This window comes from Syngnathus typhle, linkage group LG2, assembly GCF_033458585.1.
Source record: "Syngnathus typhle isolate RoL2023-S1 ecotype Sweden linkage group LG2, RoL_Styp_1.0, whole genome shotgun sequence".
NCBI classification, from domain to species: domain Eukaryota; kingdom Metazoa; phylum Chordata; class Actinopteri; order Syngnathiformes; family Syngnathidae; genus Syngnathus; species Syngnathus typhle.
The window spans coordinates 9,443,576-9,457,303 of NC_083739.1; the positions used below are offsets into that span (position 1 = coordinate 9,443,576).

Sequence of the window (13,728 nt, forward strand, 5' to 3'; positions counted from 1 at the left end):
TTCTATCCGAGTTTAACCACTTAACTCTGAGCCGTATTGAATCACGCTGGAAAAAAAATGAGCATGGGAATGTTGTCGTTGAGATTTCGTGAAATGTGGGGAGACTAAGAATAGAGCAGACTACAAGTGCAGAATCTAAATGCAGTGGCTGGGAGCAAAGGTTTGGACCACAGATGGGAGAATGTGCCTGCGTAGCCCTGCCCTGTCAAGGGTAAACTGCACACACACGAGCGTGCACACAAACACACGCACACACACTATTTTCCCCTCACCTTAAAACAGCAGCATGAATATGCATAAAGCCGAAGGACACATGAGGTACCTAATTAGGCAATCAGCAATTCCCCGATGCATTCCGATGACAGTGGATAGATGCCCCTCGCTTTCTCCTCCCTTCTTGTTAGTCATGCTCCCCGTCCGAATGCATTCCCACTCACGGGGTGATACAAACTTAGGACAATTATCGCCACATCATGTGAGGGCGAGAGCAGGTTTTACTGTGTTATTATGATAACAAATTCATCACACCATCCTTGACTGGAAAGAGCAATGGAAGAAGTCAGGGCCAGCCATACTCATCCGTCACTCCCCTGCATCATGCAGGGACACCCCTTCAACAAATAACACATACCTTGAGGCCTTTATGCGCATCCTCACACAAATGAGGGCAGAAAACATCCACCCATTACAAGTCTGATTTGATATGTGTCCACATTTCCAAGACAAGAATCTAACCCCGTTAAAAAGAGGGAAGGGGATGCCATTCATCCATTACAGCTGCCCAAAATGACATTAATAGTTTTGCCACATTTTTTTGTCAACATTGTGGTGCTCCTTCTGTGGAGCACACCTTAGTCGCCTCGAGGTAGCAATATTACAGATAGACAGTGCACATGTACTTCAGAAAACTACTGTCTATGAAGAGGACAAAAAAAATATATGCCTGTATTTGTGCCTTATCTGTCTACGTGTGTTGCTCCACCATTTGTATTTCACTAAAAGTGACACTGTGACATAGATGCTATCTGTTAGCCTGTCGAAGGTATTTTGCATGGTTTGTTAGCATGAAGCTAAAGGGATTGAAGGTTGAAAAGCTTGTAAATCTGATCACTCAAATCTCACCACTGTGTGGCCAAGCAACCATTACCACTTACGAGCAGTTTACATGCTAACATGTTTTAGGACATGCTGGTGAGTCCAGAAAACATTCAAACTACCGTAATTTTCGGACTATAAGTCGCACCGGAGTATAAATCGCACCAGCCATAAAATGCCCAAAAAAGTGAAAAAAACCCAAAACATATATATATGTATATAAGTCGCTCCTGAGTATAAGTCGCCCCCCCCCCCACACCCAAACTATGAAAAAAACCGCGACTTATAGTCCGAAAATTACGGTACACAGACACACACAAAGGTCAAAGACATCTGCACAAAAAGCAGAAGCTTGCACCATGATCACACCACGGACCATGTAAAATACAATTGCGATTTGAGATACAAGTGACCGGACTCACAAGTCTTTTGAGATACGAGCAGTCATTTGGACAATTACAGGCTTTGACTTATGAGGAAAAATTGCAGAAACAAGCACTGTATGTTTGGAGGCAGTTACTTAATTCACTCATAATGGAGAATGACGATCATCTCAGGGCACCACTTAACTAGAAGTAACACGGACTTTTTTCAAGATGTAAACTTTGGAGTGAAAAAAAAACACGCCTGACAAGCTCAGGTAGCTCACCTGCTGTGCCCAGACTTCACCTGTCCACGTGACTCGCAGCACATGTAAACCACTTGACATCATGCCCCACTCCACGCATGCACGCGACGGATGCAGGTGGAAATGCTGGATCACTCCCTGCATGTTTACTGACCTGCCGTGGCGCTGACACACACACATTCTCTTCAAGCAGTTGAGCCGCTCAAAGAGGATCCGTTTGAATGCGTCTATATACATTGCCGTTTCAGGGGTGAATATTTAATCCTGCACTTGGGAATTTATGTTTTGGTTTGGAGAAAGCAGAAGCGTGGTGGCTGCAGTGATGAGTGCCGCCGCCGCCCCCGCGTCCCGGAGAAAGAAAACTCGAGAGGATGCGCGCGGCTGACGGGATATTTTGACAGAGAGGAGAGAGAAGAGAGAGAGAGCGAAAGAGAGAGTGGAGGGGGTGGGGGGGGACATTGACATGCTCACGCATAAACACAAATCTGGCAAGCTGCTTTTAAACGCTATATGGATCATGCCCGGCATGCTCTTTTCACTTATGACGTCACAATGTAACACTTTAATTCCGAACAAGCTCTTACCTTCATGTTCCAAATAAATTCTATGGACCAGCTTCTCCTGGCACGATTGTCATCACTCCTTCCTTTCTTCTTCTTTCTTTTTTATTATATAATTTGAGAAATTAAATTGGCGCTATTGGTATTGACAAAACATTTAGCCCGAGGTGTCATTGAGGTGCAGGCGTGGTGCGCTCAAGACAACGAGCGAGCGACTATTGTTGCACAAAACGAGCTGGGAAAAAGGAATGTCTCCGATCGTAGTTGTCGGAGATGTCTACAGAAGAAAAGAAAGATTCCACGCTGCTCCCAAAAGGCGAAATAGTGGCCAAGACGTCGACAAGAGGGCAAATACTAAGGTCATGAGGGAAGTTGAGGGGCGGAAGCTTGGGAGGGGAGAAAATGAGTTTAAAGTACCGCCCCTTGTTTGTATCAAGAAATCTACCTGCAACATAATCACTCCGAACAGAGGAGCAAAAGTTTTTTCTACACTTTTCTGCAATTCAGTTCTCATATTTTTTACAAGTTATACACTTAAAAAAGGAGGGGCAGGAACAGTCATTTGAATTCATTAAATTTGAACACTTAACGGTGCTGATTAAAAGATGGTTAACTCAGGTAATTGTAAAAGATAAATAAATAAGACATAGACAGGCCTATTCAAATTAAGCGGGTGGAAGCAATTTGCTTATGCCAACTTCAACCAGTGTTTCAATGTCTGACACACAATCTACATTAGTTTTATCTGTGCTGCTAATATGAGGAGGAGAAAAATAGAATCACAAAAAAACAGAATTATGACCAGTGACAATAACAGTAAATAATAAACAATAATCTGGAGTTTGAAAAATGATTTGTATAGAAATGATTTGAATACAACAGTACGTGCTCTATAAATAAACTCCTGTCCAGTTGGTAAATTAAATCAAACTGTGAACTAGTGTAAAAAGTTTTCACAACCACTGATTTTGAGTAATTCAATGAACCAATCAAGAAATTACCAGTACAATGTTTTTCCAAGCCATTTTATGATATCATGCCATATATAATATATGTTGAAATGTTTGTGTTGTTAAAGCGCTTTTTTACAATTACTGATACGTCAGTCTGTCCGCATGTTTGCGCTCGCAAAAAAAGAAAAAAAACGACAACTCCCATAATTCCTATTGTCTAGTGACGTCATCAAATCACAATGGCGTCGCACGGGAATGATTCGTCTTCGTCTTTTTTCTCGTCTTCGGAGGACCAAAATGAGAAAAAAACATCCGTTTCGTTCGGTTTTGCTAAAACCTTTAGCAAATTCAAACCTCCGAGCGGTGACGTTGTAACAAGGAAAGATGACATCGATTATTTGACCGGAATCACAAGGAATCAATTGCAGAGGTAGGCTAATGCTAAGGGTGTTTTGTTTGAAACGCTATTTCGAAACTTCACCAGATGTAAATTTGAGCGTGAGCGTTTGCTAACGTTGGTGTGTCATGTTTTTAGTACGAAGCCATCAGAAAGTCCAACGGAACGTATCATCCCTCTGATCCTGAAGAACCGCTGGCGAGCCCCCGACCAAGAGGGCCAGAACCTTGAACGTGGAGATAAAATCTGCGAATCAACTCAATTTAACGGCGATGGAAGTGGAGGCAAAACTCACGAGAATGACTCCGTGGAGGCTCAGGCTGTCAAAGAGCTTATTGAAGGTGTGTTCAGCACTTGGCACCTTGTCCTCACACCTTGAACGGAACAGAAGTGGGCAGAGTAGACAACATTCTTAATTTTTTCACTCAAGTATATTTTGATAGAGTAACTAGTCGAAACAAACTATAGTTTTCCAAACAGGGTGTACGATTTGTCCGACAAATGAATACTCAAATCAAGCCACCACTGCTTTTATTCATAATGGCGGCTGACTTGATCTGTTCTCTCTTGATAGAGTCAAGGCGGAAGCTGGAAGAGATGGAGGCAAAGCCTAATCTCAACCTCACCATCCCCCTGCTGGCACAAAACAAGGTGCCTGACGGCTTTGAGGACGGAGACCATTTAAATGTGGAGCTGCGGCCAGATCCTGTGAGTAGCGAAACTATTCAACTGTTCTGTTGGAAATATGCAGAGTAGTCTTCCACCATCACAAGCTACAACCACAGTGATAAATCTCACGTCCGATGAAAACCTCTGAAGCAGTGTCAACCAAAATGAACAACATCTTTTGTGAATGCCTAATATCAATATTTTGCAAATGGTCATAATGTGGCTGGACGTTTGTATGACTCAAATGTATGTGTGCTACAGTCAACAGAAGAAGATTATGAAAGAGTTCCTGTTGAAGGCTATGGAATGGCTATTCTGAAGGGGATGGGCTGGAAGAAAGGGGAAGGCATTGGCCGCACCTTTAAGCAGTAAGTCGTGTTCATTGCAATTTCAATTTTTGGGGATTTCTGTATTGCATAGATGGTAGAAGGTGGAAAATAACGTTCACATAGCCTACATTTTTAATGTTAAACCTTATGTTAACAAAACCGCTAAGTGAATCTTATTGATACTTTGGTCTGTACTGAATAAAAAACAGGGCCTATTTCTTATTTGGGCTTTATTATCCTTCCTAGGTTTAATGCAGTGATTCTCGTTTTTTAAAAAAAATTGTACTGCGAGAGTTACATTAGCCCCCCCTTGTGGTCCATTAAAGATTGAATTTTCAATCTCTATAGTTGTCAGATTGGCATAGATTGTACAATTGAGTCATAGCCTAGTGGGATTCCTCCCTTTGAAGTTCTACCCAAGTGTACTGAGCGATTTGTCCTGCGACAGAGATGTGAAGCCCTACGAATACAAGCCCCGGGTAATCGGCTTGGGTCTCGGGGCGGATCGCTCGGCCATCAAGGATCTGGAGCCCGGCAAACGTCGGCGCCCGCCCAAGCCCGGCGAGGAGCGTGACAAGGAGGAAGAGGAGGAGCAGCTGGTCTTGGCTCGCGGTGGATGTGTGCTGCTGGAGTCAGGGGCACATAAAGAGCGCTATGGAAAGGTCAAATTTATTTTAATTTTTCCATGAGAAGATGCACACCGAGCTGCTTTGTGACCCCCTTCTGTCCCGTGCAGATTGAAGCTCTGGACACGGACAACGCTCGCGTTTTGGTGAGGTTGGCGATTGGTGGCGACGTGGTGTCAGTCCACCAGTACGCTGTCAAACTGGTCAAGCAGAAGGAATACGACAGATATGGCAAAGACCTCAGTAAGTCTGGGCAGAATTAGCTCAATAATATTTGGAACCAGGACTGGAGTCACAGTCAGCAATTGTGTTTTCTTAATGTACTGTTCCCAGCAACCTTACATTTAGATTTATCCTGGTCTACTCCCATGGAAAGTTTCCAACTTTGAAAAGTTCTGGAATTTCACAACTGTACTAGCAGAGTCCCTCTCCCCATTAGGTCGTCTCAGCAAAGCACATAAAACCAAGGTAAAAGAGGAGCGAGAGCCTGACGAGCGACAGCAACGGGAAGACAAAGAGAGGCGGCAAACAGACGGGGTCAAACACGCATCTTCCGAAGGAGGAAAAGATGATCGGAAAAGGAAACACAGAGAATCCAGTTATGACAGGTGCGTCCATTGAAAGCACACAGTCTATGCAACGCTGCTTGTCATGTCATGGTAATAAGGAAGAACATTTGTCGTTTCTCCAGCGATAAGCCGCTGGAAAAAGAAGCGAGGCAAGCAAAGGCGCCGCCGTCCTGGCTCCAGAGAGACTTGAAAGTTCGTTTTGTGGACAAAGATTTCAAGGGGGGGAAGTACTACAACTCAAAGGTATTCATTCAGCCCCATCAGCTTGAGCAGTGTCCGTTTTACATATTTCGTTTGGGGGGGACTTTAATGGTCACTTTAAATGTTCTTTATATTAGAAAGGTCCTAGGTATGGTTTGGAAAAATAATACAGACACCACACAGGAGCAACAATTACATATTGACTAATGTCTATCAGTGGTAATCTAAAATTGGCCTGATTGACATGTCAATTCAATTTTTTTAGCCCCCCCAAAAACAAAACATTGACTTGTAAAAAAAAAAACGTTTTTGGATCATGAATTTTGTCCCTCAGAAGTGTCATACTTTTTCAAATCAAACTACATTTCTAACGTCATTGCATCGGCTTCTTTCAGATGCGCGTGGAGGATGTGTTAACGCCGTCAACCTGCATTTGTCGTACTGAAGAAGGAAGACTGATAGACGGTAAAAATTCATAGACCTATTTTCTTTGTGTGTTTTTTTAAATTAAATAGAATGTATATTTTTTGTCCTTTGACAGATGTGACGCAGGATATGCTAGAAACGATTGTGCCCAAAAGTGAATATGACGCCATTATGGTTGTACTGGGTGAGCATCGGGGACAGGTGAGTCCAAAGTCATCTGGATTTTGCTGAGAATTCTGTTTCGAGTCATGTCGCTGATCCCCACATCTAACCGTGTGCAGGTGGGCAGTATTCTGCAACGGGACAAGAACAAATGCAGAGCAACGGTCCAGCTCGACAGATATGAAAAGAAACTCTTCACTTTGGACTATGATTTTATTTGTCACTATGTGGGAGCGACAGACCACTATTGACTTATTATTCTCTTATTGTAAGAACAAAATATCATTTTGTAATGTTTGTAATAAAATTGTGAATTTGTACACGTTATTAATACAAGAGTACTAGTTCCACTAAATGAAGATGAGATTAGAGCATTTGGCCTTTAAATTGTTTGACCAACAAAGTTAACTTTCTATCGGAAAGCAAAACGTGGCCTCAAATGGCTACAGTGACAACATAGGTCATAAAATAACCTTAAATAACGGGTCCTTCTTGCTTTAAGAACTTCCATATGGAAATAAACCAAACTGTCACCCTAGGAATAAAAACCTTCAACTGAAGCGGCAATGGTGACAGATGAAGTAAGATCTATTCATAGTAAGAAGTTCGAATAAAATGAAGAACAAAGTGGCATTCTAAGATCAGACTGCCTAGCAAACGTTTGTTGCTTACAAAATGACTTTTATACAACTCTTCCACTACCAAAAGAAATCACATCGAGAGTTGGCGTTACTCGTTGACAAATTGGTTTGCTGCATTGGCGCGGAGTACGGCTCCCGGACTCGGGTACGGTCGCTGCTGGAACAGAGGCCCGGCGGCCGTAGTGTCGGCTCCTGTCTTTGCTTCGTTACGTTTGGGAAGACCACTAGACCACGAGCCCCTGCAAAAACATTTTTGCTCAAATGTGGTTACTTCCACTTTGGAAGAAACAAGCAAGGTTAGGAAGTCATGTGACGTACTTGGGAGCATCAGAATATGCACTTGGGTCCATGGGGTCCATTTCATCATCTTTTTTAGCTGAGGGAAAACAATTGCAGAAATATTTGTCAAAAAGAGTTTGTCTACGACAATGTTTTCCAACTTCAATTAAAACAAGGCTCAAACTATTTTACATTGGAAAAATCTCATACATGATTTGGAGTGGAGTAAATTTGCCTCCATTGCGGGTTCCAAGTTGGGGTTCCGTATTTGCGGTCCCCGCTATTTCGCCGATTTATTTTGGTGCAGTTTATGTAGCATTTAAGAAGCATGAAAGCTATTTCAATAATCATTGGTGTAAAATTTATAGAACTATTTTTATTCTGCCTCGTGTTTATTTTACGTTTAATTCCACTGTAGGCCACAAGACACAGTAAATTTGAATGAAAAATGAAGAGTTAATATTTCAACTCACCGAGGTATTTTCTTAAGATTATTAATATCCTCTTTAATCCTACTTTTTACGCGTACCAAAAGCAATGGCTTGGGTAAGATTATGTAAATGGTGAGTTTGGGGAAAGTTTGTTTTTAAATGAATGCAAGTATTGCAAAGCTAATATCAAAGAAGAGGTCCTATGATAAAATTTAACCTGAACTAATAAGATAATGGAATTTTAGTGCGTATACTATGACAGGCCAGAGTACTCTGTGTGTGTCTTGGAAAAACAGTCAAAATGGATTTCAGTTTACCAATTTTGCCCTTTCTATAGGGTGCCACGTCCTCCCGCCTCTGCTTCCTCCTGTCTCGTTCGCGGCGCTCATCCCTCTCACGGTCGCGGTCTCTGTCCCGCTCTCTGTCTCGGTAGCGCTCGCGATCTCGGTCCCGCTCTCTGTCCGTCTTGTCAGACTGACGCTCACCTCGGTCGTCCTCCGCTGAACAATCCAAGGCAAAGTTAGAACAAACATCAACAACATAGTGAACTTGATTTTTTTCTGTTTTGTTTTGCTCAACCTTTTTGTTTCTTTGCAGCTCTTGTTATTTGAGCCGACGGGTCGTTCGGCGACAGCCAGGCCACCAAGTCCGTTTCCACATTCCAGTAGTAAGGAAGGCCGCTACATTAATAAAAGAAAAAAAGATAGCTTGCTGATCATTTCACTGGTCACTTCTGGAATGCTGCAATGTCTGAAAAACTGAATTCTAATTCTTTTTTTTTGTCCATCAATTTAAAAGTGGTAGATTTACCAAATGATTCAAGTTTGCATCTGTTTGGATTACTTTATTTTTTTATATCCTATGAATAGTTTTGAGAAAAGCATGAGCAGATGTCATCAGCAAAAAGCATGATCAAATGTCAACAACTTTGGCATACTGTAGAAAATAAGCAATACGTACCAAGTAGGGTCAAACACTTTATACCAGTTTGGCGGCAGATTTTCTATCCTGGTGGCTTCATAATCGACATTGTTGTCGTCGTAATCTTCAGCAATAATCTCTTCATCTGCCCCTGGAGGGATAAAATAGCATATGGCACTGGAATCAAATCAACTGACATGGGGCTGGGTATTTTGATCCTATGTTTTTGTTTTGTGCCAACCTTGCTCTGAGGGTTTGACAATTCCTCGCTTGGCCAGACGTGCCAGCAATGCTGCAGGAAGGGGCATCCTGCAAGATAATGGACAAAGCTCTCTTACGATTCTCTCACTTTTAGTTTCACTCATTTGATTGATTCTTTTTAAGCGATTAGGATGAAATAATATCATCTCAAAACACTGTTGCGGCAATCTGGATTTGCCTGTTGCATATCTATTCGGCTTCTGAGCAACCCAAAACAAATATTTACAAGACGAGTCCTTGTAAAACGTTTCATTAGCTATTTATTATAGAAGACTGAATAAAGTCAGTGATATTATATTTAGAGACGTACATACTTGTCTCGTATGCGTAAGTGTTGTATAGGCATGTATGTGGAATTTATGCATATAGTCATGAGTAAACAATTCAGATTTCAATTCTTGATTGATTATTGATCTTGGGTAATGATTATCCAAGTTTAATTTGAACTTTCTCAACACAGGGTCTTTCGGCAAGGGATATGGTGTGTTGTTTGTTTTAAGTGCATTTGGGGGAGAGGGGATTCTAGTAATCGATCTTAATTTGACAAACGAACTCGCTCGAATACATGCTACGAGTATATGGCAAAGCAACATGGTGGTAAACAAATGCAATGGGTTTATAGAGGGAGAAAAACAAGAGTCGCAATCTAAAAGACGCAATCAACGATACTTAAAAGCCAAAGTATAAAATAATAGGCACACTAAAACTAATGTTTTTCTACCTGCTTTGAGACAATCGCCAGCCGAAACGACGAAACCTTTTCCTGCGGCGCACGTTAATGACGTATTCGTAATCACGTATGAGTTTGGAGGGTCTAGAAAAATGCAGTCGATAATCTGAGTGATTTGTAAAAATTGTCTGTCAAGAAACAAGTTTAAAAAAAAAAATTACGGGAAAAAAATAACAGCAGAACAACAGAAGTGATCATGGAAAAAAATATGGGATTGTAATTATTTTACAATAATGTTTCCCCAATTTCATACTGTTCAGATTTGGTTTGAAAATATTTTACATTTCATATCAATAAAAAATACCATCATTTTAGATAATTTTGATAAACTAAAATTATTTATGTAGTTCTCTTGTTCTCTTACCGTGTGTCGCCTAGAAAAACGTCATCGGACCTTGCCTTTCGCCACCAGCCGCATGCATGTTTACTCCAGACCACTTGAGGTACACTATCTTTAAACAAAAAACAAAAAGAGGAGCCAAAGAAGAAACCTTAAAGAAACCCACTTGGAGGATAATCACAATGACGTCACACCGCTATCTATCACAACAAACATGGAGGAGTATGCCCGTGAACCTTGGTAACATTACGCTTTTTATATTATTTTATACACTTATTAAACTATTCGACCCAGTTCTAGGCTTTGTTTTGTCTGTATTGTGTCCCAGTAGTTTGTCAAACCGTGTGGACGATTCGGCTTTCACGTTAGTAAAGAGATTAGGGTATTTTAACTACGAAATTTAATCTGTGAGTGCTAACAGAAATGAAATCAAATCTTTTTTTAAAAACTATATTCGAATTGTACGACAGTAAAACTAATGGTTGGAAGTAGTGATGTCTAAATACTTGTCCTGAATTAAGTCGATTTCAGTCTCTCTTGGTTGTTTATGCTATATCTATTTTGGGGCATTTATTTTTATTTTTACTTTTACTCCCATCATTTGATATCTGCATTTTTTGGTACAGTTTTAGTTTGGTCAAACAAGACTTTAGCAACCCTGGCTAGCACAACTAAGAAGATATTGCCAAAGTACTAGATGTCTGATAATTATACTGAAAAGGGTATTCTGGTTATCCTACTCAATATCTTCTATTAGTCCAACAATAAATAAATCTAAAGTTAGACTAAATATTGAAAGAGCAGATTGTATGCATATGATTGTCAGTGGTCAATTATGAATATTAGGTCTAGTCTTTTAAAATGTGTGGAAATGTTGCTACTTGTTAGCCCGTGGAGGATAGTGGATGACTGTGGAGGTGCTTTCACCATGGGTGCCATTGGTGGGGGCGTGTTTCAAGCCATCAAGGGCTTTCGAAATGCCCCGGCGGTAAGTACGCGTATTTATTCTTCCTATCTCTGTACTTTTTGTGTGATAATACTGCAACATTTCAGGGAGTTGCACACAGACTGAAAGGCAGTGGAAATGCAGTGAAGTTAAGAGCTCCCCAAATTGGCGGTAAGCAGGTAATAGAACCGAAAATTTTGAAGTGATACATTAACGTCAGTGTCTTGATGTGTTTTACAGGTAGCTTTGCAGTGTGGGGAGGCGTCTTCTCCACCATTGACTGTGGTTTAGTTCGCCTGAGAGGAAAAGAGGATCCGTGGAACTCTATAACAAGCGGTGCTCTGACAGGGGCCATTCTGGCTGCACGCAGTAAGCGAAAACTCAAGTAGACACTACGGGGGTACGTCATAGTTGGACCACAATCTCTTCAACTTCTCATTTAAACTTTATACCAGGGCTGGCCAACCAGACAGAGACAAAGAGCCACATCATACACATGAGCACACATGAACTATCACCCCCTCACCCACTGCAAATTTGTACACACCGGTTTGGATGGCCACATGAGATCAGAAGGATTTTTGTTACCCCCCCCCCCCCCCCCCCCCCCCAGGTGGACCATTAACCATGATGGGCTCTGCCATGATGGGGGGAGTTCTGCTTGCTCTAATTGAAGGTGTCGGAATTCTCCTAACAAGATACACAGCGCAGCAGTTTCAGAATCGTGAGTGACAACACGGGTGCGGTGTTATCATTGGGTGCTTCGGCTTCAAACACGTTGTTGTCCCCCTTCAGCGCTTCCCTTCGCAGAAGATCCTAGTCAGTTGCCTCCAGAGCGTGACGCGGCACCAAAGGCTCACTTTTAGTAGAGCCACAGGGGAGGGTGCCAATTCACTTGTCACTGGTGAAGGGATGCAGAGAGTGACTCCCGCTGATGTGAAAGTCAACTTACCTCAGGTAGAAATGACTCTGAATTATCTCTAGGGAAGTTGTAAATAGTTTTTTTGTGAATCGAGACAATAGCTATTGACACAAATACACTGCTGCGTTAAGATATGAGTTTAAATCGTTCCATGATTTCACGTGTAGCTCATATCATCTTTCCCCATTGAAACTCCAAATGGAAATGCAATTTGCAGTCAAGAATGATGTGAAATTTGATGGTGCCGTCTATCGGTACAGCTCAGAAATGCAGCTTGTCTTAAAATTTGCCCTGCATCTCCAGAAAATCGACCAAGTGTTGAAAAAGTTAGGGCGCTCGTTTATCAACGTCAATTAAAAAAAAACCTTCAGATGTAGCGTTCATTCGTTCGTCCATTTATTTATTTATTTGTTTATTTATTTATTTATTTGTTTGTTTGTTTGTTTGTGAAATGCAGATTGCACATGGCAGAAACTGCCACTGGAGCCAAGGCAATATTTTACACGAGAAAAAGCACTTGGCACACCACGTACAAATGAACACAAACACAAAAAATGATTGTACTTGTATAGATAAATGAGCAAATATATATCATTTATCATATAAGTAATTGACCATTTTTTGTGAAAATAAGGGGGAAAAGTAACATTTGATAATTGAGATCAAGGTGCAGTATCCAGAGAAAACCCATTGCAAGTGTGGGTCCCTCCCGGTGTTCTTGTATGGTTTTTTTCTGGGTAGTCGGCAAACATGCAAACTCAACACAGGGTTGTTGTTATTTAAACAATAGGATTGCAACGTGATCTTGTTTTCCTGTATAGAATGTTTATTTTCTTACAATATTTATTCAAGTGGCTGAAATGAATAAAGATGTCAAATGTTGGTAAATCAAGAGATTGTGCTTTTTTTAATTCCCTTCCTTGTTTTGCTTTAAAAACAACTCAACTTATTTTGTTTCATAAGAAGGAAATTAATATCTTACAAAACTATTTCATAAAAACAAATACGATTAATCACAGAATCTCAATTGGACTTTGGGAGCCTGGCCACTCCCAAACATTACTTTTGTTCTTCTGGTGAACAACAGAATTCATATTTCTGTCGATTACAGCAAGTTGTCCAGGTCCTGAGGAAGCAAAGCAGCCCCGGACCATCCCACTGCCACCATCATGCTTTGCTGTTGGCGTCATGCATGTTCTTTTTGGCAAATACTGAGCCATTTTGACACCAGATATAACGAGCTGCACAATTTTAAAAAAAGAGTGCGCGTACGTGCATGTATTTATATTAACAAGTCGAACTGGCTTCTTATCTGTCTATGCTCGCTGCCCTGTGTGGCTAATTTCTTCCGGGCTTTACCTCTACCTTCCCCTCAGAAGATTTCCACAGTGTCATCCCTCTAAACGGCTCAGCTGTTTAATCCCACTGGTTCGTTGGTTGACCACCGCAGAGAGTAGTGGACGCTTGTGTCCACTTGTCCACTCCGACCTGGAAAGAACTGAGCTTTCTTTGGATTTCTGCATGCATGCAACTCACCGGTCGGAGCTGCGGGCGCGCACACGCTGGACTTGTGTCGCCCGTGCTCACTTTTAGTGTGCCGGTTCTGTGTCCTTTTGACATCAGGCGCTCCCGGCGGGGGGTT

General features: G+C 41.5%; 4 protein-coding genes across 8 annotated transcripts in view; 2 read left to right on the plus strand and 2 right to left on the minus strand.

Moving 5' to 3' along the window:
* Nucleotides 1-2,664, minus strand: part of LOC133150335 (membrane-associated guanylate kinase, WW and PDZ domain-containing protein 1) — a 37,632-nt gene extending 34,968 nt beyond the window's left edge. Inside the window, exon 1 of one of the 5 annotated variants that reach the window (XM_061272803.1) lies at nucleotides 2,308-2,664. Coding sequence is in view for 4 of the 5 variants with exons in the window: in XM_061272804.1 (XP_061128788.1) it covers nucleotides 1,878-1,960 (83 nt within the window). In the remaining variant the exon portion in view is untranslated. Of the gene's footprint in view, nucleotides 1-272; nucleotides 433-1,744; nucleotides 1,845-1,877; nucleotides 2,072-2,307 lie in introns of those variants that run through there. The other 4 variants (XM_061272804.1, XM_061272800.1, XM_061272801.1 and 1 more) reach the window with 4 other exon arrangements.
* Nucleotides 2,665-3,439: 775 nt separating this feature from the next.
* gpkow (G patch domain and KOW motifs) lies at nucleotides 3,440-6,935 on the plus strand. The gene is made up of 11 exons (XM_061272413.1): nucleotides 3,440-3,666; nucleotides 3,772-3,974; nucleotides 4,208-4,341; nucleotides 4,564-4,670; nucleotides 5,080-5,293; nucleotides 5,368-5,500; nucleotides 5,697-5,865; nucleotides 5,949-6,069; nucleotides 6,423-6,492; nucleotides 6,569-6,654; nucleotides 6,735-6,935. The coding sequence occupies exons 1-11, from the start codon at nucleotides 3,476-3,478 to the stop codon at nucleotides 6,864-6,866; spliced, it is 1,560 nt and encodes a 519-aa protein (XP_061128397.1). The 5' UTR covers nucleotides 3,440-3,475; the 3' UTR covers nucleotides 6,867-6,935.
* On the minus strand, nucleotides 6,810-9,939 carry pqbp1 (polyglutamine binding protein 1). The gene is made up of 7 exons (XM_061272414.1): nucleotides 9,870-9,939; nucleotides 9,129-9,196; nucleotides 8,927-9,038; nucleotides 8,546-8,646; nucleotides 8,284-8,466; nucleotides 7,575-7,632; nucleotides 6,810-7,495 (listed from the first exon to the last, which is right to left on the minus strand). The coding sequence occupies exons 2-7, from the start codon at nucleotides 9,193-9,195 to the stop codon at nucleotides 7,345-7,347; spliced, it is 672 nt and encodes a 223-aa protein (XP_061128398.1). The 5' UTR covers nucleotide 9,196; nucleotides 9,870-9,939; the 3' UTR covers nucleotides 6,810-7,344.
* A 378-nt stretch (nucleotides 9,940-10,317) lies between these two features.
* On the plus strand, nucleotides 10,318-12,978 carry timm17b (translocase of inner mitochondrial membrane 17 homolog B (yeast)). Its single transcript, XM_061271448.1, has 6 exons — nucleotides 10,318-10,458; nucleotides 11,107-11,206; nucleotides 11,272-11,335; nucleotides 11,405-11,533; nucleotides 11,778-11,888; nucleotides 11,960-12,978. The coding sequence occupies exons 1-6, from the start codon at nucleotides 10,433-10,435 to the stop codon at nucleotides 12,028-12,030; spliced, it is 501 nt and encodes a 166-aa protein (XP_061127432.1). The 5' UTR covers nucleotides 10,318-10,432; the 3' UTR covers nucleotides 12,031-12,978.
* The last annotated feature ends 750 nt before the right edge of the window (nucleotides 12,979-13,728 follow it).